This window comes from Danio aesculapii, chromosome 13 (assembly GCF_903798145.1).
Source record: "Danio aesculapii chromosome 13, fDanAes4.1, whole genome shotgun sequence".
NCBI classification, from domain to species: Eukaryota; Metazoa; Chordata; class Actinopteri; order Cypriniformes; family Danionidae; genus Danio; species Danio aesculapii.
In genome coordinates, this window is record NC_079447.1 from 30,013,458 (window position 1) to 30,040,285 (window position 26,828).

Sequence of the window (26,828 nt, forward strand, 5' to 3'; positions counted from 1 at the left end):
CTTGGTGACAACCAAAATAAATGCTGATTCACTGTCTCACCATCACATGAATGGTACACTATAACCAGTTACCTTTTTGCCATGGTGTCATATGCTTAACAGCATCTGTGCCCTTTAGGAAGCTTAAGCAATTCCCAGAAGTGGAAAGTTATCAATGGGTTATTATTATATACAGTTAAAGGGATAGTTCACCCAAAAAAATTTATTCTGTCATCATTTACTCTCCCTTCAGAACCGGTTTGAGTTTCTTTCTTCTGTTAAACATAAAAGAAGATATTTTGAAGAAATCTGAAATCCTGTAACCATTGACTTCCAAAGTAGACAAAAACAAATACTGTGGAAGTCAATAGTTACAGGTTTTCAGATTTAATCAAAACATTTAAACAAGATAAAGAAACTCCTTTACTGAGTTACAGTAAATTGTGAGTAAATTTTCATTTTTGAGGGAACTATCCATCATTTACTCATTTAAAGTACTGAACAAATGTCTGCACACTGATGTGTATGTATGCTCCGTTAAAAATTATTTAAAGCAAGCTTTCGACCATAAGGTCTTTGCCAGGCATAAAAAATTAATTAAGGGTGGCATGGTGGCTCAGTGGTTAGCACTGTCATCTCACAGCAAGAAGGTCACTGGTTTGAGTCTCAGCTGGGTCAGTTGGCGTTTCTGTGTGGAGTTTGCATGTTCTCCCCATGTTCACATTCTTTTTAAGGTTTCCCCCACAGTCCAAAGACATGTGCTATAGGTGAATTGGTAAACCAAATTGACCAATTATAGGTAAACCAAATTGACCATAGTGTATGGGTGTGTGTGAATGAATGAGTGTGTATGGGTGTTTCCCAGTGCTGGGTTGCGGCTGGAAGGGCATTCACTGCATAAAATATATGCTGGAATAGTTGGCGGTTCATTCCGCTGTGGAGACCCCTGATAAATAAAGGACTAAACCGAAGGAGAATGAATGAATGAATGAATGAATGAATGAATGAATGAATGAATGAATGAAAATTCATTAAGGCAACGTTTCAACTGTCAGGTTTTTATGATCATAAAGATTTTTTTATGATGCAGACATATTAGTATGCAGACATTGTTTGTTTTGTACTTTGTTTTGATTGAGTTTACAGATTTCTAGTATGTGAGCCCCTCTTTGGCATTTTTTGAGCAATTTTGATCATTATCATGTCCTTTTAGCTTAACTCTCCATCCCTTCAACATGAATGATTTCTTTAATTCACCTACAGAGAAAGGAGATTTCATCGCACTGGATCTGGGTGGCTCTAATTTCCGTATTCTGCGGGTAAAAGTGTCTCACGAGAAGAAACAGACAGTGCAGATGGAAAGTCAAATATACGAGACTCCAGAAGACATCATCCACGGCAGCGGATCACGGGTACATGACCACTGCTCCATCCACCTGAAACCAAAATAAAACATTACTTGGACTATAGCAAATGTTAAAAATGGGAAACTAGGCATATAAGTTACGACTGAACAACTTTAGTATTTAAAACAACATTTTGTTGAATATCATACAGTTTATTTTAAGTTGAATAGTGTTCTGAATTTCAGAGCAAGCCATTAAGATTTTCTGTAAAATATTCTCATCTCCATTCAGTAAATCTCATTATCATTAATGTTATTCTTGCAGTTGTTTGACCATGTTGCAGAATGTCTTGGAGACTTCATGGAGAAGCAAAAAATTAAAGACAAGAAGCTTCCTGTGGGCTTCACGTTCTCATTCCCTTGTTCACAAAGCAAACTGGACGAGGTAAACAGAGAATCATATTCCATAACATTAATTGTTCTACTACTGTATGTCACTTATCAAATTTACACTACTCCAATTTATATTTGATTGAATGCTTTTAAACACTTTTTTTGTATTTTTACAGGCTGTTTTGCTGACATGGACGAAACGCTTCAAAGTCAACGGAGTAGAGGGAATGGATGTAGTAAAGCTTCTCAATAAAGCTATTAAAAAACGTGGAGTGAGTATTATCAAGTCATTCTTTCTATTTAGCATCTGGTTGATGTACAGGTGGATAATATTAATGTATTTTTAAAAAAGGAATTCAAAGGTTAAATGATGTACTTACAGGACTACGATGCAGATATAATGGCTGTTGTCAATGACACTGTTGGAACTATGATGACCTGCGGATTTGATGACCAGCGCTGTGAAGTTGGCATTATCATAGGTAAATAACAATAATAATATCTCCTAGTTCCAAGTTTATCTATATTTGTGTCTACACTGAATGGCCACTTTTTTAGGTACACCTTACTAGTACCGTGTTGGACCCCTTTTTGCCTTCAGTACTGCCCTAATCCTTTGTGGCTTAGATTCAACAAGGTACTGGAAATATTCCTGAGATTTTAGTCCATATTGACATGAGAGCATCACGCAGATGCAGCAGATTTGTCGGCTGCACATCCATGATGCGAATCTCCCATTCCACCACATCCCAAAGGTGCTCTATTGGATTAGAATCTGGTGACTGTTGAGGCCATTTGAGTACAGTGAACTCATTGTCATGTTCATGAAACCAGTCTGAGATGATTTGCGCTGACATGGTGCGTTATGCTGCTGAAAGTAGTCATCAGAAAATAAAGACATAAAGGTATGGACATAGTCAGCAACAATACTCAGGTAGGTTGTGGTGTTGACCCAATGCTTAATTGGTACTAATGGGCCCAAAGTATACCAAGAAAATACACACCACACCACCACCACCAGCCTAAACCGTTGATACAAGGCAGGATGGATCCATGCATTCAGAGATGCTCTTCTGCGTACCTCGGTTGTAACGAGTGGTTATTTGAGTTACTGTTGCCTTTCCATCAGCTCGAACCAGTCTGGCCATTCTCCTGTGACCTCTGGCATCAACAGGGCATTTGCGCACAGAGAACTGCCCCTCACTAGATATTTTCTCGTTTTCGGTTCATTCTCTGTAAACACTAGAGATGGTTGTGCGTGAAAATCCCAGTAGATGGACAACCATGTCACATTCAAAATCACCTTTCTTCCCCATTCTGATGCTCGGTTTGAACTGCAGCAGATCGTCTTGACCATGTCTACACGCCTAAATGTATTGAGTTGCAACCATGTGATTGGGTGATTAGAAATTTGCGTTAATTTGCAGTTAGAGAGGTGTACCTATAAAAGTGGCCGGTAAGTGTATATATCCAGTATATATGCTTTAATTACTATACTTGATTAGTCCTCTGCTTTTAACCCACCTAAGTGCACACACACATTTTGAGTGAAGAGTAAGAACACACAGTGAGGATACACCTAGACAGTTATTGCTTCCAGCACCAGGGAAGCAATTAGGGTTTAGGGGCTTTGCTCAAGAGCACCACACCTGGGTATCAAAGATGGAGATTCATTCTCTCCCTGTTTCAATTCCGTATGTCTGTTGTAATATAGCTTTTTGTGAATGTGTAAGTGGGCAAATTTTCAAAAACTACATGATAATTAAAGTTATTAAATCACAAACAAATTCTAAACTGATAAAAATGAGTGGCAATAATTCCAGTCTCACTTCCTGCTCCCAAGTAACACATTAAATAATAACAATCTTGATTGTTTGCCAGTGAACAAAGTCTCTCAAACACAGTAGGTTTATTTGAGAGGCCTGGAAGAGTTTGTTTTGTGTTGCTGACATTCAGGGAAGATAGTGTTTTCTGTGCTGTGACATCAATTCTACTTTCCAAAGAACAAGGAGTCAATCTCAAATGTATACAGCAAAACAGATGCCATTGTTAATGTTCTTATCACTGTGTTAAGTCTCTTTAGTGAGTTGAAATTCATAAATGGTCATTTGCATTTAGTTTCTGACACGCACTGAAATAACTAGACCGATCACAAAATTCTGGTCAATTTGACCAATCAGAACACAGCAAGCGATCAGAAAGGTGGGGCTTAGAGAGACTGAATACTTGAACTAACCATTTCAGACACTGAGCAAAAAGGGATGTTGCAATGTTTATTATAAGAAAATTAAACCGTTTTTTATTTATTTTTTTAGTTTGTCCTTGGATGGATGTAAATCAGTTGAAGGACACTTTCAAAATAAGATGAGAGCCCTTTAAAATGGCATAATAGGGTTAAATGAGGATAATTCTAGGATTTTAGAGTTCAGTTTAGCTTTTTGCTCTCAGTAATTCATTCATTTTCCTTTGATTTAGTCTCTTTATTTATCAGGGGTCTCCACAGCGGAATGAACCACCAACTTATCCAGCATATGTTTTATGCAGTGGATTCCCTTCCTGCCCATACACTCTCATATTCACACACATAGACTATGGCCAATTTAGTTTATTCAACTCACCTATAGCACATGTCTTTGGATTGTGGGAGAAACCGGAGCACCCAGAGGAAACCCACGCAAACACAGGGAGAACACTCCACACAGAAAGGCCAACTGACCCAGCTGGGGCTCAAACCAGTGACCTTCTTGCTGTGAGGCTACAGTGCTAACCACTGAGCCACCACACCACCAGCTCTCAGTAATATTAAAGAATAATATCTTCCCTCAATGTTCAGATGAAGATAGAAAACTAGAAATATTCCTAATATTCTAAATATACTCAATCAAAGCTTTTGGATTCTTGAACATCTGCGATGACATATGCTGCTGTGATCCCTCAGGTACCGGCACTAATGCATGCTACATGGAGGAGCTCAGACACATGGACATGGTGGAGGGAGACGAAGGCAGGATGTGTATTAATACTGAATGGGGGGCGTTTGGAGACGACGGCACATTGGAGGACATCCGGACTGAGTTTGACAGGGAGATTGACCGAGGATCCCTCAACCCTGGCAAGCAACTGTAAGCATCCAGAACTTTAAAAGCTTGGAGAAAACTCATTTAATAGGAACTTTTCAGAAGGTAATAGTGAGTGTTGGCTGTTTGTCAGGTTTGAGAAGATGGTGAGTGGGATGTACATGGGTGAGCTGGTGAGGCTGATCCTGGTCAAAATGGCTAAAGAAGGCCTGCTGTTTGAAGGCCGCATCACACCAGAGCTGCTTACAAAAGGAAAAATCGAAACCAAGCACGTTTCTGCAATTGAGAAGTAAGTTTGTTTCATTACCATTCCCATTTTTTTCTCTGGGTTTATGTTACAAGGTATACGGGTATAAAATGGAAGCAAACATATAGTTTGTCGGATATGCCAAAAGGATAGAATGTGTTCATGTGAAAGGAAGAGATAAGTAAAGGAAGAAATAAGTTTAAGTAATAGACGAATGATGTATGTGGTAATGGGGTGGGAAAATAATAAGCTTGTGCTTCATCCCACTCCATTTTCGACCATGTTGAAATGTATTCTTTTGTTAATGATATTTTATGTATGATACTTTGTTCGAAAATAAATAAATCAAATCAAATCAAATCAATTTTAATTTATTCAATAATGACACTATATACAGTACTGTGCAAAAGTTTTAGGCCTGTATTAAATTTGTTGTTTTACTGATGGTATGAAAGATTTATGTAGCCCTTTGAATAAATTATCTTTCAGTTGATGTATGGTTTGTTAGGATAGGAGTTAGGTTAGGTTAGAGTTCGAATTATTTTGGTGTAATTGTTTAAGATGTGAAAGACAATATTGGAGAGAGGCTGTTTGTCCTAGTTTGAGCTGCAATTTTACCAGTGTTGTTAGCAATATTGTCTGAATTGATGGATTTGTAAATGTTGAAATGTCTAACATTCAACATAATCCATTATGCCATTCCTTCTGGAAAGGTCTTCAGTTATAATAGTTTTCATTTTCAGCATGATAATGATCCGCTAACTGCAGTAAAATCCTATTTGGAGAAAGAAGCTGATAAAACACAGACAGCATGAAATGGCCTCCACAGAGTCCAGAGCTGAATATTATTAAGACTGTACGAAATCACTTGGAAATAAAAAGAAAGATATGACACTCTAGACCTAAAGAAAAACTCTGGAAAGTGCTAGAAGAAGCCTGATACTACACAGCACATTATTTCAGAAAATGTCAGGACAATTAGAACAAAATAGTTCAGGCTGTGCTTGGTGCCAAGGGTAGCCACATTAAACATAGACTTTTGCTTGAAGAGGAAATGTGCTGTTGTTGTTTTTATTAAATAATTAAACCTCCTTTGAATTTTTTTTTCTTTTTTAAAATATTTTACAAATTATGTTTATCAGAGCAAGTAAAATTTCACTGTATGTCTGATAATATTTTTTCTTCCAGAGAAAGTCTTATTTGTTTTATTATGGCTAAAATATAAGCAGTTTTTAATTTTTTAAAACCATTTTAAGGTCAATACTGTTAAACCCTTTAAGATATATTTATTTTCGATAGTCTACAGAACAAACCATCGTTATACAATAACTTGCCTAATTACACTAACCCGCCTAGTTAACCTAATTAACCTAGTTAAGCCTTTAAATGTCACTTTAAGCTGCATAGAAGTGTCTTGAAAAATATCTAGTAAAATATTATTTACTGTCATCATGGCCAAGATAAAATAAATCAGTTATTAGAAATGAGTTATTAAAACTATTATGTTTAGAAATGTGTTGAAGAAAAACTAATAATTCAGGGGGGTTAATAATTGTGACTTCAACTATATATAATCAACATAAAAGCAATGTAATATAATCAATATAAAAATATATATTAAAATAATTTATAAAATAAAAAACATTTTGTCATTAACTGCTTTTCTAAAATGTTTTAAAGTATAATATGTTCTAAATATTTTGTTCATTTAAAAATTCAATTTTTCATTTTTATGAAAATTTATTCAAAATTCTTATTATAAAACTTGATGCAATCTTCAGTGGATCAACATTCAAACCAATACAAATGGTTCTTTGCGACTTCAAAAATCATGATATTTCCAGTCTTTCCAAAATAAATGCAGAAAGCAGTGATCTGCACTCATGAATATTCTCGTTTTGACATTTTTTTTCAATTTACAATTATCAGGAGACAAAAACAAAACTACCATTTTTCTTCTAGGAGCAAAGAAGGACTAACCAAAGCCAAGGAGATTTTGACACGCTTGGGTGTAGAGCCATCTGAGGATGACTGCATTGCTGTGCAGCATGTTTGCGCCATTGTCTCTTTTCGCTCTGCTAATCTAATTGCTGCCACTTTGGGTGCAATCCTGACACGTCTGAAGGACAACAAGAACACCCCGCGTCTCCGCACCACCGTGGGCATTGATGGCTCCCTATACAAGATGCACCCACAGTGAGTATCGCATTCATCATTTTTAAAAATCAGACTCCAACATGACTTATGACTAGTAACTCCATGTAACAAGCAAGTCATTAAAGAGGGATTTAAGAATACATTCGCAGGTGCGTGTGACACTCTGGAGAGCACTGAACCCGCTAAAGGGCTTTTGAGACAAAGGCGAGCTCTATTAATATACACTGAGTAGGTTTCCATAGGAGCAGCTGTGCCTCAGTTTGATGAGACATACTCAGTGACCTTCTCTGGACACTAAACTAGACATTAAAAGGTCACAGAGATCAGTTCAAAGATACACGATTGAACTAGAGCTTATATCACATGAATTCTATCCCTTCCATGTCACGTATTCACAACAATTCACAGGCCTCTTCGAATGTCAGGATAGACAGTAAGTCTTTAAATAGAAAACCTTTAGACTCAGTGAAACATGAGAGAGAGGTTTAGGAGAATGAGACAGGGCTATAAGACAACACATCATGACATTAACACTGACCTTCAAATGCCTTTAACAACGATGGTTATCAACTAAATTGTCCTTCAAACTAAAGCTTATATATATACACAGATCAATTTATGGTTTACTTGACAATTATTTCTATTACACAACACTTTCAAACTCTGAATTGTGTTTGGTGAATGTCTGCATTATAATTGCTCTATCAAACAGAACATGTTTTTCTATTCCACTGTGCTACTTTCCTGTAGGTTTATTTATAAACACAAGCTAGATGTGTTTGATCATTGCTTTTTGGTTCTAAAAACGTAACGTTTAAAGGGATAGCTGGTCCAAAAGTGAAAATGTACCCACGTTTAACACCCTTAGTTGGTTCCAAACCATCATGAGATTTCTTTCTTCTGTTGAATCCAAAAAAAGATATTTTGAAGAATGTAAGAAACTGGTAATCATTGACATCCAGAGTACAAATACTATGAATGTCAATGGGATTTTTCGAACATTTTTCTGAATATCTTGTTTTGTGTTTAACTGAAGTAACTACCTAAATGTGAGTAAATGGAGAGAAATTTTTCAATTTTGCATGAACTATCCCTTTAAGTAAAAAGGAGTTAACCTTTTCAAAAGCTTGTCTCACAACCTTGTGTTTTTTTTTCCAATTACACTGCCCAGTTTTTTCCAAAATCTCATCTTCTCAAAATGACACTCAAGCTCACATTTTAAACATGTTAGGCTACGTTCACACTGTGAGGCTTAGTGCTCAAATCAGATTTTTTTCTCAGATCTGATTTTTTTAGCATAGCTGTTCACATGGTTGTTATCACTGTGGCCAATATCAGATTTGCAGTGTGAACAGATCATGGTCCTAAAATGACCCGTATGCACCAAAGTAATTGTACGGACAGCACAAAACGTTCACACTGCGAGGCATGGTGGTCAAATCAGATTTTTTCTATGAATCAGATTTTTTTTTGTATGGCTGTTCACACTGTTGTTATAAATGTGGCCAATATTAGATTTGCAGTGTAAACAGATTATGGTCCTAAACTGACCTGCATGCACAAATGTGCAGTTACGGACAGCACAAAATGTCTAATTATGCACACAACGTGTTTACTATATGAAGTAAGCATGTTGTCAGATTATACTTAATATGATAAATGCCCTTTTCACAGACAATCATGGTGTATTTCATGAACTGTAAAGTGTTGTTCTGCTACTACTAATGTGTATTTCACCATGTGAAACCTAAAATAACTCTCTCGTGATTGAAAACACTGATCATTTGTGATTTATGACAACCGCCTTGCGTGTCTTTCTGACCACCGGTGTAGTCAACCAATCAAGGGTTAATGAGCAGCTGCAGACTGAACTGTGAAGCAGAGATGTTTTATCTCCGTTTGCAAAGTTTTACTTTGTTATAAACAACAGGCACGTGCAGAAGGGGTTTTGGGTGTTTGAGCACCTGCCCTTTTTTTTCTCAGAGAGAAACTTCATCCTTAAATAAAAGTACCTCTCCTTTGCGCTTTGATCCCCTATCTACAACACCCCCCGATGCTCTTAAGCTTTGCGATCAACTCGTGCCCCAATGATTAACCAGATTGGTTAACAAACACCAGTTTTGTCTTTAATTTTTTTTTCAAAATGAACAACTAACATTCTGTGGTAAAGTAATCGCACTGTGTGTCATTCTACGATGCTGCTGAGGAGTAGATGATGTTCGCAGCACAGAATTATGACACATGTCGCTCAAAGATTATGTAAAAGTCACATGAAATCCTACATAACCGTTCACACTGTGCACTGAAAAAAATTATTCAAAGATGATTCCTTGGATATACTCAATTTTTTTACGTTAAGTGGTTGTAAACAATTTATTTGGGCTGAATTTAAACAAACAAATTAATATGAACATTGCTCAATTTAATTTGTTTATTTAAATTCAACACAAACACTTTTTTCAGTGTGGTTGCATTGCAAAACATCAGATCTGTGTCTGATTTAATACTACATATGAAAGTGGCACAAATCTGAATTAAAAAGGTCAGATTCCATGCAGTTTGGACTGTTCACACTGTCAAGACAAAAACAGATCTGAGTCACATGTGGGCGAAAAAATCAGATTTGGGCTACATTTGTGTGCAGTGTGAACGTAGCAGAATGTGTTTTTGCTTCTGCTTTTTCTTTATGCAAAACATAAAGATTTCCTAAACAAAATGAAAGTTGAAAGAGATGAAAATGAAAAGAGTGCAGCATAACCTAGCTAACAGAAAGATTCACTCAGCCTGTCTGGAATGAGCAATGGTACCTCATGTAAACCCACTGAATTTGTTTCTGCCAGGTATGCCCGTCGGTTGCACAAAACAGTGCGTCGTCTGGTGCCAGAGTCTGATGTTCGCTTCTTGCTGTCTGAGAGTGGAAGTGGAAAGGGAGCTGCACTGGTGACAGCCTGGGCTTACCGTTTGGCGGACCAAGAGCGTCAGATTGCAGAAACGCTGGAGGAGTTCAGGTTGACCAAAGACCAGCTGCTGGAAGTGAAAAAGAGGATGAGAACTGAGATTCAGAATGGACTGAGCAAGAGCACCCAAAACACAGCCACCGTCAAAATGCTGCCCACATATGTGCGGAGTACCCCTGATGGATCAGGTAAGAAAAGACATACAGTACAGTGTATTTTCCTAAAAAAAATAAGGCACCCAATCCACAGGAATCCTAGAAATGCAATGATCTCTCGTATATAATCAGATTTCTTTGCAGAACAAAAAATTATATAATTACACTGGACAAAATCCATTCATGCATCATGTTTAAAAACCACCTGCTGAATCCCTGTTGAATTGCATCATAGTATAATCCCATGCTTAGTCCACTCCATACAGGTTTATAGCGTGTTTTTTATCCCTAATAGTAAATTAAGATGAAAGTTTTTAAGGTCCTGTGAAATTAAAATAAAGTTTTAATGTGTTAGTATCGTTATGCTAGTTTTATGGATATCTGTAAGCTAATGCGCTCCAAAACAGTGACACAATTTGCAATTAAAAGATACAAACCTGACATAAACATCCAAAGCTTGCAGTTTGTCACTTCACTTAGTTTGTCACTACACCTAAATAATCAATGATTTATTTTCACATCGCCTTATACTTCATTTTCTCTTCAAATCCAATCAAATGCTCTCTAGTATCTGACATGTTCCGCCCCCTTTAAGAGATTTCTCATATGCATTTCATTTGATGCGCTTGAGCTCAACTGCTCTTTCTGGCAGAGCTGTAATAATAAAAAACACTATTGGCTGTTTATTTAAAAAGTGGGGGAGCTACCCTCTCTCTCTCCCACTCTCACTTTGTGTTTACATTGAAATAACGTAAATACATCAAATAAAAATGCACAATTCAAAGCACTTCAAGAGGCCTTTAAAATCTAGCTGAGTTAAGAATAGAGGATGCAGATGTGGTCTTACAATCAGACAAATGCGCAGAGAACACACAGCTGTCAAAATTCACAACTATGGCAATAAAGTACATTGTTGTGTACAGCAAGATTGATGGTATTTTCTTTTTTTATACAGAAAATGGTGACTTTTTGGCTCTGGACCTTGGAGGTACTAACTTCAGAGTCCTTTTGGTAAAGATTCGCAGTGGAAAGAGGCGAACTGTGGAGATGCATAATAAAATTTATGCCATTCCCATAGAAGTAATGCAAGGAACCGGAGAGGAGGTGTGTAGTCATTATGGCATATTTACAAAGTGTTACATTCAATATTTACACTTAAAAATAAAAAATATCTATAAAAAACTGGAATCAGTAACATGTTATTTTTGGAAAGGAAATAATTCTTATACTCAGCTAGCATGCGCTGATCATAAATGTAAATATAAATGTAAATATAAATATATATATATATATATATATATATATATATATTAATAAATGCTGCCTACTATTAGTCAAAGAATACTGAAAGTGTCTGCAAAATACTTTACAAGACTTACAATAATAAGAAATGTTACACCAGCACCAAATTAACATACTGTACTAGACTGATTTCTGAAGAATCGTGACACTGAAAACTGGGTAAATGATGTTGACAATTCAGCTGTGCCATCACCAAAACGGATGCTTCCATCAGAATTTTTGCAGCCGATACCAAGTAACGATTCCTTGTCATGAGTATCGGCCGATACTGAGAACCGTTTCAAGCTTTATAATGCTTCAAGCTTAATAATGCATATTTATAAGCACATTTTCTCTTTAAGTATGACACTTAAGTTGAGATCTCTCCTTACAAAAGAGAATAAATTAAGCATGTTGCATATAATCCCTTAAACCGCTCTCTTATAACCATTTAATGTAGTCATGTCATGATCAAAATCAGCTTTACAGAAAATAATAAATAAAACAGATAAAAAATGGTTGCAAATGATGGAAGAAGAATTCAACATGAAAAAGTTTGGAGTGCATATTTGATGCTTGCAGCCATTAGTAAACCATTTAAAAGATGCACCTCTTAATGCAAAAAGTGCATTCGGTGCACTGAAAAAAATGTCTGCAAAATTGTTACAAACAATTTATGTGTTGAATTTAAACAAACATTAAATTTAGTAATGTTCAACTTAATTTGTTTAAATTCAGCCCAAATAAATTGTTTACACCCACTTAATAAAAAAAATAGTAAATCCTTTCAATCATCATTGGTTCATGAGATCGGCCAGATTAGCGAGTACCAATCGAGGTGATTATTGGCAGATACCGATCTCCAGCCGATCGATCGGATCATTTCTAACAAGTGAAGTTTATTTATAAACTAATTTCGAGAGGAGCATGTGCTTATGATTGATAGCAGCTGGTCCTCATTAGCTAACGCATGATTCACCAATCAGACGATTCCTAAACCACTATAAATAACCAGAGTATCTTTCCTTAGCCATCTTTGTCTTGAAGAATCCGCCCTTCCACCCCTACTCCTCCCATTTCCTTGTCAGGGCAGCATGAAGAAATAATGGTTAGCATCATTGTGAAATGATTGAAATAATGGTTGGGGGCGGGGGAGCCCCGGGCTCGAGGATCTCACAGGCTCAGGGCTCTCTCCCGGGACAGCATGCCAAACACGCTTTATAATCATCAGCTAAGGGCGAACTCTTGAAATACATTTAAAAAATGATGTTTTAAATTTCACAATACTGTAGTTACAATCAAACAAATACAGCCTTGTAACTGGTAAACATAAAGTCTGCTCATTTAATATGCATTCTTTAATGGTCAGTGACTCTAAACTAATGTGCATCTTTCTATAAAGATACTTTGCAAAAAATCATTGATGCTATTTCTGTTCCCATCTGCAGCTCTTTGATCACATTGTGTACTGCATATCTGACTTCCTGGACTACATGGGGATGAAGAATGCCCGTCTGCCACTGGGCTTCACCTTTTCTTTCCCCTGCAGACAAACTAGTCTTGATGCGGTGAGCTGCCATTTTGCTTCCTTTTTAATTTAATTTGCCAATCCCACTGAATAAAATCTGAATGAATTGTTTTTATTATGAATTATTTTCTGAAATCCTGATTATTTTCATGCTTTGATGATTACAGGGGCTCTTGGTAAATTGGACGAAGGGCTTTAAAGCCACAGACTGTGAAGGTGAAGATGTTGTCGGCCTTCTGAGAGAGGGGATCAAGAGGAGAGAGGCGAGTTTTAAGATGACACATTAGTTGAATTTTAAATCTAGACTTTGTTACTTTGCCTGTGAATTACAGATTGTTCGTGCACAGTTAATGTTTTGTGTGCTTTTTTGTGCACAGGAGTTTGATTTGGATGTTGTAGCCATAGTAAACGACACAGTGGGCACAATGATGACCTGTGCATATGAAGAGCCCACGTGTGAGGTTGGGCTAATCGCAGGTAAAAAGATCCATACTATTCTATTCATTATTACACAATCTTATACATTGCTGTACATCCATAGTTTGGCTATTTATAACTATCATTTTTATAAGGGAAGACACAGCAGGCAAAAAGTTCTTCATGCATCTGTCAATTTAGAGATTTTTGCCTTTTCAAAAACCCAAAATGCACGTTTAAAGTTTATTTCATTGTACTTTATCAATTTGTGTCTGTGGATTTCAATATTTCTAAAGGTTGTTTTCTCAGAAAGAGATTTTTTCTACTGCACTGAGCCCTAATTCTCCACTCCATCACCACTTACATACACCCAACTCTACAGTTGTATTCATATCTATATTCTGAATGATTTCATGATGTTTAATTTGCCTGATTATATTCATTTTATTCTACGAAAATAATAATTACATTTTTGAAATTAAAATATTTATATAATAAAATATTACCCCCAAAAACTGATGAAAGTATGGTGAGAACTATTAGTTACTTTTTACCTTGTACATCAGCAGCATCTTCCCTTAAAGACTGTTATTATTTTCATTGATTAATGATAGGCTTAAATGTTCAAATGATCATATGTGTGATTTTTAGGAACGGGCAGCAATGCCTGCTACATGGAGGAATTGCGAAACATCGAGACAGTAAATGGAGATGAGGGCAGGATGTGTGTGAATATGGAGTGGGGAGCGTTTGGAGATAATGGCTGTCTGGATGACATCCGGACGAAGTATGATGATGCTGTGGATGACCTCTCCCTCAATGCAGGCAAACAAAAGTGAGCAGTTTTACTCAGTCAAGTGTTGGGGAAAATGAAGTGAAGCAGATGTAGCAGGTGCACATGGTTTAATGTAAGGAAGCGAATCTTGTGATGAGGTTCTTACACTTTGTAGTGTTATGCACACAAGAGAGCTGGAATTGGTTATTGGGAATGTATTTTTATGCACTTATAATAATTGTATGTTTATTTACTATTCAAAAAGGGTCTGTAAGATTTTTAAGAAATAATTGTGACAGTATAAGACACTAAAACTCAGTTTCTATTCTGAAATAAATAATAATTAATATTAAGATAATATTTAAAACGTAATGAAACAAAACTATTTGAAACACAAAAATATTAATCAGAAAAATAGCTTTTTAGTTGTCATTTTTATTCATTTTAGTTTATAATAATAAATTATTTTAATGGTATTTGCATTTTTTATTAATAAATTTTTTATTGGTGTGCAATGACACGCTTTTAAATATGAAGAAGGATATATAAAGTTCAGGTAACAGTCGTGTTTTTTGGCAGAAAATGACAATTGGTGAGGATGAATGTTTTCATTGATGTGATTAAAAATCAGAGATAATCCACATTGGTAGCCTGTATTGTGTAAAAAAGAATATAAACATGTCTTAATGTCATTGTAGCCTACTGACATCAATTTTTATTTTTAATTAAATGTCATCAGTATGCAAAACAATTAGGATTAATTTTCAAGTCATTAACAAAACTTACCAAACCCAAACCATTGAACAGCAGTGTATAATATATACATCTGTGATATTTTCGCATATTTGAGATCTAAATAAGAAATATTTGTTTGTATTGTCCACTTGTAGGTATGAGAAGATGTGCAGTGGCATGTACCTGGGTGAGATTGTACGAAACATCTTGATCGACTTGACGAAGCGAGGCTTCCTCTTCAGAGGACAGATCTCCGAAACACTGAAGACCAGAGGCATCTTCGAAACCAAGTTCCTGTCCCAAATTGAGAGGTACTGAAGCATTTTCATTACGAAAAACAGACACATTGAAACCCAAAATATATCCTGTCAGGAAGATGTTAGGTTCGCGGGCTAAAATGTGTTTGCTCTCTCTAGTGACCGTTTGGCGCTACTGCAGGTCAGGTCTATTCTCCAGCATCTTGGTCTGGACAGCACATGCGATGACAGTATCATCGTCAAGGAGGTTTGTGGAGCTGTTTCTCGTCGAGCAGCTCAGCTCTGTGGAGCAGGAATGGCTGCTGTTGTGGATAAAATCCGGGAGAACCGTGGACTGGATCATCTGGACATCACTGTTGGAGTGGATGGCACCCTGTATAAGCTCCATCCACAGTAAGTACATGCACAATCAGTGGATGCATATGATTGCTTTTGTATTGTAGGTAGGCCTACTACATATTTACAAGTGGAATGAATCCCCATGACTAGAAACTGTGTTTACCATAATTATGGATTTTTTATTTATTTTTGTTTGTTTGTTTTGTTTGTTTGTTTGTTTGTAAGATTCACATTAAAAATATGAGGGAGATAAAGATGCAATCGAACACCTATCTAAAAATGTTTTACAGAACAAATACCCACCCGATTGGTGATTTCTAAAAATCACATATATGTTATTAAACTATTAGAATTACCATATTTTATCCATAACCTACAGAAGATAAAAATGTTTTTTAACTTATAATTTATTTCATATATATTTAATATTTAAAAGTTACATAAAAAGGAACATGCAAATAAAAAGCCATCAGCCTTTCAGTTTTTTTCCATTGGATTGCGACCCCTGGGGTTATTATGCTAGATTTACCTCACAGCAATAGTGTTAGTTGCAGCAGACTGATTTTACGGCATAATGTTAAACTTTGTCACCTTTATGGGACTCACATACATTAAAATAAAGCCCAGGACTGAACATGGATTATGATGTTAAAGTAGCGGTATTCAAAATTATACCAAGGATAGTCTTGTGCTGTAAAAATTGTGCCGACCATTCTAAGTATGTGAGGTTAATATTAAACAAATTATTAATGATTATTAAAAAAAATTGTATGATTGTTAGACTGTTGCACTTTTTTGTGTTGTCAATATACTCATGTTCATACAGTTCCTATTGGTGTGGGTGCACCATTGTGTGCAATATTTGTATGTTTATAACTACCTCCAAGCATAGTGGGGGTCGTGAGTCACTGTAATTATTATTTTAGGGGACGCGGACGGAAAAGTTTGAGAACCCCCTGCATTAGATGATAACCCAAGCACTTGATATAAATATCCAGCTTGTCCAGCCTAGACAGGCTGGGAAACCAGCCAAAAACAGCTATGCCCAGCTGGTCAAGCTGGTTTTAGCTGGACATTTCAGCTGGTCTCCCAGCCTGACCATCTAAGACCAGCTGGGAAGTGACTAAAACCCCTCTAAAACAAGGTCATGGTCAACTAACTAAAACCAGCCAACTAGCTTAAGTTTGTAAAAGCTGTTTTTTCAGCAGAGTATTAAAGTTCTGTGGAAAGTGTAACAGTGCCATGTTTCCACTTTAAACATGCAGAACCCATATTAATAGACATATTTGTTGTAAGTGTAAAGAAAGCATGAAATGGAAGTTGTGACACTCTTTTTTCCATGTTGTGACATATTAAATTACAAGACCTTCTTGAACAAGAAAATATATATGGCGGAACTTGACTTTGTCCATCTGAAAATTGTGTGTGACAGTTTGTCCTGCCCTTGTGCTAGTAAATGCATCAAAAAAAGAGAATTCATTGGACGTTATTTTGATTAAAGCTCATGAGGACCTAATCATTTAAAATTTGTGATTGGAATAAATACTGCAATATTCCACAAAAAGTAAGAATTTGAAAGTGACTTTACTATTAAGCAAAGATTTTACATATTAAGCCAAATTTAGGCAAGTGGAGCTTTTTGTCCTCACACACCTAAATACATTTTACAGTTTGCACGCTAAAATTTTCAGCTACAGATATGAGTATAAATCTCCTGCTGACATCCGCCTCTCTGCATCTTCTCAGTTTCTCCAGGATAATGCATCAGACGGTAAAGGAGCTCGCTCCCAAATGCAACGTCACTTTCCTTCTCTCAGAAGACGGAAGCGGTAAAGGTGCTGCCTTGATCACCGCCGTTGGGTGTCGCCTCCGCCAGCAAGAACAGAAGAGCTGAACCCTGCGATGAACAAGCCCTCTGCCTCTTTTCCAGCTCTCCAAGAGCTCATACATTTCCACTCACAGTTGTGACTCGGCTCTCAAAAACCACGACCCGGCACATCCTTCTGCTCATTCCCAGAGCTGTGATCTGACCCCTTGGCTTTGTATTTCACTCCTACATGTTCCTGTATGTCTATGTGTGTTATTAGGGGTTGGTCCATCAGCGTCCACCCAAATTATATTAAGATGTTCTTTAAGATGTTAAATTGTTGTTAAAGTATTTATGGATGTATATTGGAAAAAGGGAAGAAATGTAAACACAGTACAACCATTAAAGTAAAGATATTTGACCAAGTATATCAAGATATTATTTATTTTATTTTTCTATCTGCCAGTAGACATAACAGGAATGGATACCTGAGGGAAAGAAGGTATTTTGTTGCGATTATGCCAAGCTAACTCCAAAACGCTGCGTATTGTCATTTGTCTGTGTGGCAGCTTGTGGTGATGAATACTGCGAAACATTCACTAACCCGAATGGCCTCTGTGTGTTGGTCAAGGTCAAAGTGAGGAAGACGTGCAAATTCAGTTTTGCAGTCACAGCTGCCTTCCTGTGTAATTCAAACCACTACTCATACAAATGAACAAGGACAAGAAAACCTATTGCCTTTGCATATCCAACCTTTCTGAAATAGTCTTACCTTCTCATACCCGAAGTGGGTTGTATCGTGCGTATTGCTTTTGTCAGCTTTTTGCTGTGTGTGTATATGCAGATATGCGGGTTGTCGGTACTGATTCCCAGTAAATGTTCTTCTGTGTGCCCCAGCTGGTTATTTGTGAGTGATTGTGTGTAGTTCATGTGAGTGAATCTGTGTAGTGGCTCAGAGACTTACTGATGAATGCATGCCTTATTTGGTAACTGAAGTTAGCATCCACTGATTTTGTACTATTTCATAGTTGCACTATATAAATAGATGTTCCTGGAAAAATAACCTATATGAGAAAAACCATAAAAATATTTTGATCAACTACTGAATTTGTGTTCTGTGGTTTCCTTTGCAGTTGCCCAAATTATGTAGCATTGTTTTGTTTTCCGTATTTACATCCTGTGTGATAATTGTTTGTGCAATAAAAGAAATTCCACTTTTTCTATCTACCTTGAATGAATATGCTGGCTCATGTCCAGTTAGTTGGCTGTTTACCGTCATAAAAGGGTTTTCCACCATTTAAAGCCTTCCACAGTGCCATCTACTTGTGAAGGGCTGTAATTTATCCTAATAACCTCTTGAGCTGTATGGCTAAAATGACAACACTGGTCTCTTTCGATTCATTGAGCTATACTGATTCACCAACAGTTACTATGACAGACATTTTGGGCATCTGCCATTTTTATTTTTGTGTAGCGTTACAAAACGTTATACATGTTTTTGACACCGATCCCTCTGTCAGTCTGTTTTATTGTGGAATGTCTCCACCAACTGTTCAAAATTAATGCTTGAAGGGTTTGTGAATTTGATCAGATTGCTGTTAATCTCTCAAATTCTCTTTTCTTAGGTTATATGTTTTTAAACAGTCAGCCATTTTGTCTGTTTGCCGTTTTGATTTAAGTAAAACAAACAAGTAACGTATATGTTCACACTGATCATAGACCATTTATTCAGTCTTCACAAAAATCAAATGAATTCATCTTAAACTCTTCTTCTATAACTTTCAATAAAGGTTTATGGTGTGATGCCAAGATGGATCTAAGGCTTTATTTCAGCATTTGATTGGCATATCTAAGTCAAACTTTGTGTCTGTCACACCTTGTGAAATTGGCAGTATCACATCAATTTAGGAGCAACTGCACCAGCTAATAATCACAAATAATATTCATTCATTAATTTTCCTTTGGTTTAGTCCCTTTATTTATCAGGGGAACTTATCCAGCAAGTGTTTTACGCAGCGGATGACCTTCCAGCTGCAACCCAGTACTGGGAAACATCCATACACAGCCGATTTACTTTATTCAATTCACCTATATCGCATGTCTTTGGACTGTGGGGGAAACCGGAGCACCTGGAAGAAACCCACGCGGACACGGGGAGAACATGCAAACTCCACACAGAAAAGCCAACTGACCTAGCTGGGACTCAAACCAGCAACCTTCTTGCTGTGAGGCGACAGTACTAACCATTGAGCCACCGTGTTGCCCCCTCAAAAATAATACAATTATTAAATAATTACACATCTCATTTTAATTGAATGTTTAGATTACTTGCTTTAAATTTAGTGGACACTTTATTTGTATTCTAGTTGACAGCCTTCTTCATTTTCAACACAATGTCTTATTCAAGATGTTCAAATCCCTTTTTTATTAAATTTACTATTTGATAACCCATTAGAAAACGTTATAGGAAACAGTAACTGTAGAATTTCCTTTACTTTTCCTTTAAGACTGAACAATCATACAAGGAGTATATTCAAATGATAAAAAAACCCACTGGCAAATACACTTTGCGTGACAACATAAACACATTCATTGAATTTAATTTTATATGGAAAAAGTTACATTGTGAACCATATTTCAGAATCTACATAATCTGGATGCTGTGGCCAAAAGGAAAAAGTACACACTATTTCCATTTAAATAAATGTAAATATATCTCTGTCTTGGGTCTATAATTCTCCAGCTAAGTCTATAGTTGCACATGCAATTGTATACTATAGATAATACATGCTGAAAACATTGAGTACCTCTGAATTGTGAGCTTTCATGTCTATGTACAGTACATATTCAACGTGGGAATGTTTGTTTAGCTTCATTTATATATTAGCTTCCTCTCTTTGACCATAAATAACTATTACACATCTTTCCTCCATTTGTCTTTCCTTTTTTCCAGCACTGTCAATATAATCCAACAGTCATCATCCTATTTAATTGTCATAATAAATTTGTCGAGAAATTAGATGCTTTAAACATATTAATATTGTTGTTGCAGTTCTGAAATGTATTATGTTTTTATTATTATTATCTTTTTTTTTTACATTTAGAGCTGCCTCATAACATTGAACTCAGTATTTACATCTGAAACATTCACTGCACTAAATAGCCACGCATGAAACAACAAGGTCCAGCACTGTTCAAAAATTTGGCATAAGTAATATATGTATACACTATATTTTTAATTTTGTTACTTCATATTTTGGTGACAAAGTTGAATTTTCAGCATTAGTATATGGTCTTCAGTTTCACATGAACCATCATAAACAGTTGTGCTGCTTAATATTTTAGTAATTACCACAGGATGGGATACTCTGCTGAATAAGACATTTAAAAGAGCAGCAGTAACTTAAAATAGAAGTCTTTTGTAACATTATAAATGTGTTTATGCTTAATTAAATGGCTGATACTGAACTTTTAAATGGTAGTGAATGTAGTATATACACAACAGATATATCTATCTAGGCTACTTATATTAAGACCAGTACTTTAAGCAGCAACACGGACACAATAAGGCTTAGTGCTTATGCCATAAGAGTACAAGAGTACTCCATCTGTAAAGAATCCACCACAGAGCACAGTAGGATGGGAGACTCAATTTTGTTTTGAGGTATCAAGTGCTACATGTGTCTGTTTTTCCCATCATTAAATTATTGTAGACTCAGGCTTTGATTAGTTTGGATGTGGTGTCTTCTGGCTCGTTGGCGTGATTACGGACCACCACGCTGGTGGTCTCAGTGCGATAACTGCGTCTCATGTGAAAGGTCCTCATATGCTGCAGTTCCATATTGTCCTCCTCTGAAATCTTGACGAAGGGGCACCACTGGAACGCCTTGCGAAAACCTGAGCGGAATCTATAAAGGTAGAGCAGATGCTAAACGCTTTCTGTGCATTAGTCCTGCATGCACAATGTAATCGGGTGAATATATGATTGAATACCTTAAATTATCATTCTTTTTGTGTACTGTACATATAACTCCAGTTCTTCACACACTATTCCAATTGGTATTCATATTAGGAAGCAGGTACTCTAACAAGGACACTAATGATTACATCCTACTAGAGGAACATACTGTGCGACTTCGTGATGTCCGCAAAATGTTTAACCATTTAAAAAATGCTTTATCATGATCATCATGTATGCAATTGCAAACAAAAGAAACAAGCTCAAAACTACTGCCTTCTAAAAATGCATGATCAAGTTTCATGCAATTAATTTGATGAGTTTTGTCCCCCATAGCCTTCCATATATTATTGACTTGTGTTTAATATGTGTTAATATTCCATAAAATTAATTTTAAAAACATCATGGACAATTAGTTGTTCAGGTCAATGCTGTAACATTGTGTAAAATGTTTCACGAGTTCACACTTGCAATAGTTTCAGAATAAAGCGTATTTGGCGTGCTGTCCGGGGAGAGGGCTCTGAGCTCGGGGAAGACACCCAAACTCGAGTTATTTCTCTTATCAGGAAACAGAGAGGAATAGGGATTCGAGCGAAGTATCTAGCCCGGCCCCAGAACGCTCCCCCCGGGATTGTAATGCTTAAGAGGTGAGATGACGGGGTGGTGGAGGGATGCTAAAGTCGTGAGATGCTGCAGGTAAGACATCTTTGGTATATATAGGGGTTTGGTCAAGAACTGATTGGATAATAGAATAATTGTCAATGACGTATTTGATACTGAAACTTCTGCGCGTGCTCCTCCCAATATTTGTTTATAAAACATCACTTGTAAGTCACATATTTTTTGTCACTGTTGAATGCGGCTGTTTCTTCTATAAAACTGTGTGTGTACAGTACAGAGCAAAACTAAGCACATTGAAATGAAAAACTAATTTTACTGCAGTGTCTACATGGCCTAAAATGGAACTTTAAAAGCAAATGCTGATGTTTGCATGGCTATAAACCTTGCTAAATCAGTGCAAACTCTGTAATAAATACCAAGGTTAAAGTGTTTAAATCTACAGTTAATCATTTCTTTCTTCTACATTAGATGTAATGTGTGTTTACCTTTGGTTTAGACAGCAGTAGATGATGGGGTTGTACATTGTGGAGCTCATGGCCAGCCAGAAGATGGCCAAATAGACCTGCTGGATGTAGTGCTGCTTGTAAATGTCCCGGTTGAAGCTGCCCAGAATGAAGTAGATGTGGTAGGGAAGCCAGCATATTGCAAAGGTTGTCACCACCACTATCATCATCTTCACAACCTTTATAAAAATGCAAAAATTGCATGAATCCTTTTTACTTTTTACACAAAGAACTATAATTTAATATGAATAGTAACCGGAGTGCCTTACAATTAAGGTCAAAACATAAAAAAATGAAAAAAGAACGATAGCTTTCTGTTCACTGGAAAGGCTTTTACTATTGATTCTTTTATTTTATTGTAACCAACTACATTTGATTATGATCATATCTTCATATGCAGTTATCACATAAAAACCTGCCATATTTTAACTTGATGTGCTAAAATGAAATGAAAGTACCACTCAAACAAAAATAAATCCAACTCTATAGATGAAGAATTTAGATGCAAAAGCCTCCAAGTGCCATCTAAAATTTTCGAATCCATGCACCTTGGTTTATGTTTAGATGTTTTGTATTTATATTAAGAATATAGATTCATTTTATGAATAGGTTTTGTTAAGCAATAAAAAAAAAACCTATTCATTGGAATAAAAGGGAATTATTGAACCTATACCATAGTCTGTAAATAAAAACAAAACCTCTAGACAGAAGCTTTAGAAAATGCTCCTTTTTGAAAAAAAAAAAAGGTTCAGATGGCATTTACAGGTTTTTGTGCCTGACCTTTTATAGTTATTGAAGAACTAAATTTGAAATGACGTTTTATGAGTAAGTATTAGCATCGCTGACCTTGCGTTTAGCCTGCATCTGGTTCTGGTAGTGGTCTGAAGCTTCTCCAGGGATCTCGCTGCCCCAAAGCCTCTGTCCCACCAGACTGTAGGTCACCAACATCACCAGCAGAGGGAGCAAGTAGATCAGGATAATCACAGCAATCTGATAGCTGAAGAAATCGAGTATCAATTTATGAGTCACATTTCTGTTCGAATATACAGCTGTCTGAATGCATTACTGGACTTGATCTCTGCTATGGCACGTAATGTTAAAAACATTATCATTATCATTAAGTTTGAAATGATAAATTGTCTGGGTTGGTCATGTAAATTGCAGCACAAGGTCTGGATAATGAGCTTCATTGTCAAGTGTTATTGTTAACAGAATTAAATTGTAGACAATACACTCGCTGTGTCATAATTATGAACATCTTGCTAGTTTCAGGTTGGATCACATTATTATTATTTTTCTTTAGATCTGCCTTATTTCTTTGTGGTGTAGATTTAAGAAGATATCATATTGAAGTGAACTGATCTTTGTGATACAGCACATTATTCTGCTGGATTCATCTCACAAGATGAGTACACAGTGGTCATAAAGAGACGGACATGATCCACAACAATAATCTGGAACTGTAGGCTTAGCAATTTAAATAAATTCTTAAGGACCCCAAAATGTTCCTACATTCTCACATTACACCACAACCATCCTAAACTGCCAATGCCGATTCAAGGAATAACGGCAGAAACCGAGACTCATCATCCAAACTTTATTGAGCATATTTTGTGAAACCATGTAATTTGTAACCTCACTTTGCTGTTCTTATTTTACCTGAGGAAATCGATAATCATAAACTGACAATCAATCGATAAACTGACAATAATCAATAAACTGACAGTCATTGGTGTGATTTTCTGCTGCTGTAGCTCATCTGCTTCAAGGTGTTAATAGTGTTGTCGTGCATTCAGAGAAGCTCTTCTTCAGCCATTGGTTTTAACAAGTGTTTGAGTTTCTGTTGCCTTTAATCAGTCTGTTTATTCTCCTCTGACCTCAACAAGACACCTTTGCTAACAAAACTACTGCTAACTGGACATTTTCTCTTTTTCAGAGCATTCTCTTTAAATCTCTGAGAGTGAACATCTGAAACCCCCAGACCAGATCATCTGTCATGCCATGTTCAAAGTCACTTATAAAAGAACCTTCTTTCCTCAATCTGATGATCTGCTGGAACTTCATCAGATTGTCTTTACCACATCTACTACATGCATTCCTCAGATATGGGAACAAACAGTTCAACAGATGTACAGTGTGTGCATAAATATGTAAAATGTGAAAACTGCACAAATCACACCACAACATGCAAAGTCATTTCTTACGAGAGCTGATGTTTCCCTCCATAATCGTCAGGCCATTCCACCATGCAAACAGTCCTCGGGAAGTAAAACTTAGTGCTGGCATAATAACACTGAGGAAATGCCAGAGAAAAAGCCACAGTCCAGATGACCCCGATCAGAACTTTAGTAGTGGTGGAGGACAGTCTGGGCTTCAGAGGGTGGATAATGGCCATATATCTGTGGATTTCAGCCAACAACATCTTAATGAAAGTGACTATATACCTTTAACTGATGTCCCACAATAAATTTGATATGTATATAAAAAACGAAATAGGCTCAATGTCATTTTGGTGATTCTGACTTCTAAAGACATCCAATGCATTACAGGGCAGTTTTTGAACATGAATTACTGCATGCATAATTTTTAACTGGAGCCCACCCAGAAAGAGCGGATTGATTTGGTTGGGTTACTTTTTTTCCCATGCTTTATTACTATCATCTTCTTGTTGGTCTTTAAATCAGACTATTGTCATCAGAATACAATGTAGAAAGTGATCTACACTCAGTGCTGAGCCTATTTTGCACATGAGTCACCAAGTCATGATTTTTCTCTTCTCGAGACATGAAAATTTAGGCTACGTACAGGAAATTAGATATTTGACACATTTAGGGACACATTTATAATCTATGTGCACAAAGATTCTCATTTAGACCCATTGATATTTGAAGTGTCAGTCCTAATCACTTCACCATTTTGCATGAGTATAATAACTCTTTCAAGTAACCATGACAATCGTTATGTGCCAGTTATAACATGGCATAAAAATATGATTTATAATTGCTGGGGGATAACATTATTTATGGGAAATTTATTCTTTTTATTAATTGTATAATTTTTAAAACATTTAAGGTAGATCAATTATTTTATTTCAAACATTTAGTGGCATTTTCCATACTTTCTATGGTACTAAAATTCTGCATTCCTATTGGGAAAAAAGAGCTATATAACAAGCTGGTCGTCTGACCACCTGATCAATCACATAAATAGATTTGATAACCAGACTCTAACCATATTTGTCCAGCAAGAAACCATAAAAAGTAGCTGAAATCAGAACTTCATATAATCTCATGTAGCTTAAGTGTTTTGTCACTGCTATTTTTAGGAACGTGCAGTCTTTATAATACATGATTTATAACATATAATCTCATTGTAGTACAATAAATAACTATTATTACCAAGCTGTGGGAACAAGTTAAGGTGTAAAAGCACTATTACAATTATTATTAGCATTTGGAATAGAAAATGTATATATAAATTTGTAACAGACTATATATATATATATATATATATATATATATATATATATATATATATATATATATATATATATATATATATATATATATATATATACACTCTCACACACACACACACACACACACACACACACACACACATTAACACAAACCTTATAACACAAAATTATTTGTTTAGTCTTCTTACCTGTCAACTGCAATAGCGGCCATTGAATAAATGCTTGAGAACATTGCTGTTATTGGAAAGAAGTTTTGAAATTTACAGTATCCTAAACCAAAATACCAGTCATTGTGCAAAGCATAAACGAAATTGAAGACGGTGTTAAAAGTTGCCATAGACGCATCAGAGAAGGCGAGGTTGACAATGAAGTAGTTGGTCACTGTCCTCATGCGTTTATGTGCTAGAATGATCCAAATAACGGTGACATTGCCAATGATGGAGATAATTACGATCAAAGTATATGCAATCGCCCATAATGCCACCTGCCAGTCCGGCTGCTCGAACAGATTTGTGGAGGTTTCGTTTCCATCTTCATCGTAATAAAGAAGAGATGATGAAAGGGGGTCCAAAGTGGTATCCATTGTAATTGTCTATAAAACCTCAAGACATAAATCTGTCTTTTTGCTTATTCCATTGAGTGACACTCTTCTGGTGCTATGGCATGGTAAAACTGTTTTTTAGGCATTTGCAGCAATTCATTCTCCAGTGAGTGGTCAGTGCGCCTTGTGCCGCTTTAAGTCCAAACTGCCGGCTGAAGTGCGCCTGCAGGGATGGTGGAAAACTGAAGGAATGTGTGCCAAGAATTGGAGGTGTGTCG

General features: G+C 36.3%; 2 protein-coding genes across 2 annotated transcripts in view; one reads left to right on the forward strand and one right to left on the reverse strand.

Moving 5' to 3' along the window:
• hk1 (hexokinase 1) overlaps positions 1–18,556 on the forward strand; it is a 29,602-nt gene extending 11,046 nt beyond the window's left edge. The window contains exons 3-18 of the mRNA XM_056470742.1: positions 1,243–1,391; positions 1,650–1,769; positions 1,894–1,989; positions 2,100–2,199; positions 4,656–4,839; positions 4,928–5,083; positions 7,004–7,237; positions 10,039–10,343; positions 11,266–11,414; positions 13,040–13,159; positions 13,287–13,382; positions 13,497–13,596; positions 14,188–14,371; positions 15,202–15,357; positions 15,463–15,696; positions 17,389–18,556. Coding sequence (XP_056326717.1) covers positions 1,243–1,391; positions 1,650–1,769; positions 1,894–1,989; positions 2,100–2,199; positions 4,656–4,839; positions 4,928–5,083; positions 7,004–7,237; positions 10,039–10,343; positions 11,266–11,414; positions 13,040–13,159; positions 13,287–13,382; positions 13,497–13,596; positions 14,188–14,371; positions 15,202–15,357; positions 15,463–15,696; positions 17,389–17,536 — 2,531 coding nt within the window. The 3' untranslated portion in view covers positions 17,537–18,556. The remainder of the gene's footprint in view (positions 1–1,242; positions 1,392–1,649; positions 1,770–1,893; positions 1,990–2,099; positions 2,200–4,655; positions 4,840–4,927; positions 5,084–7,003; positions 7,238–10,038; positions 10,344–11,265; positions 11,415–13,039; positions 13,160–13,286; positions 13,383–13,496; positions 13,597–14,187; positions 14,372–15,201; positions 15,358–15,462; positions 15,697–17,388) is intronic.
• Positions 18,557–20,939: 2,383 nt separating this feature from the next.
• Positions 20,940–26,737, reverse strand: tacr2 (tachykinin receptor 2). The gene is made up of 5 exons (XM_056470743.1): positions 26,198–26,737; positions 24,736–24,930; positions 23,378–23,528; positions 22,514–22,710; positions 20,940–21,357 (listed from the first exon to the last, which is right to left on the reverse strand). Exons 1-5 carry the CDS (start codon positions 26,590–26,592, stop codon positions 21,165–21,167), a joined length of 1,131 nt encoding a protein of 376 aa, XP_056326718.1. The 5' UTR covers positions 26,593–26,737; the 3' UTR covers positions 20,940–21,164.
• Between the last annotated feature and the right edge of the window lie 91 nt (positions 26,738–26,828).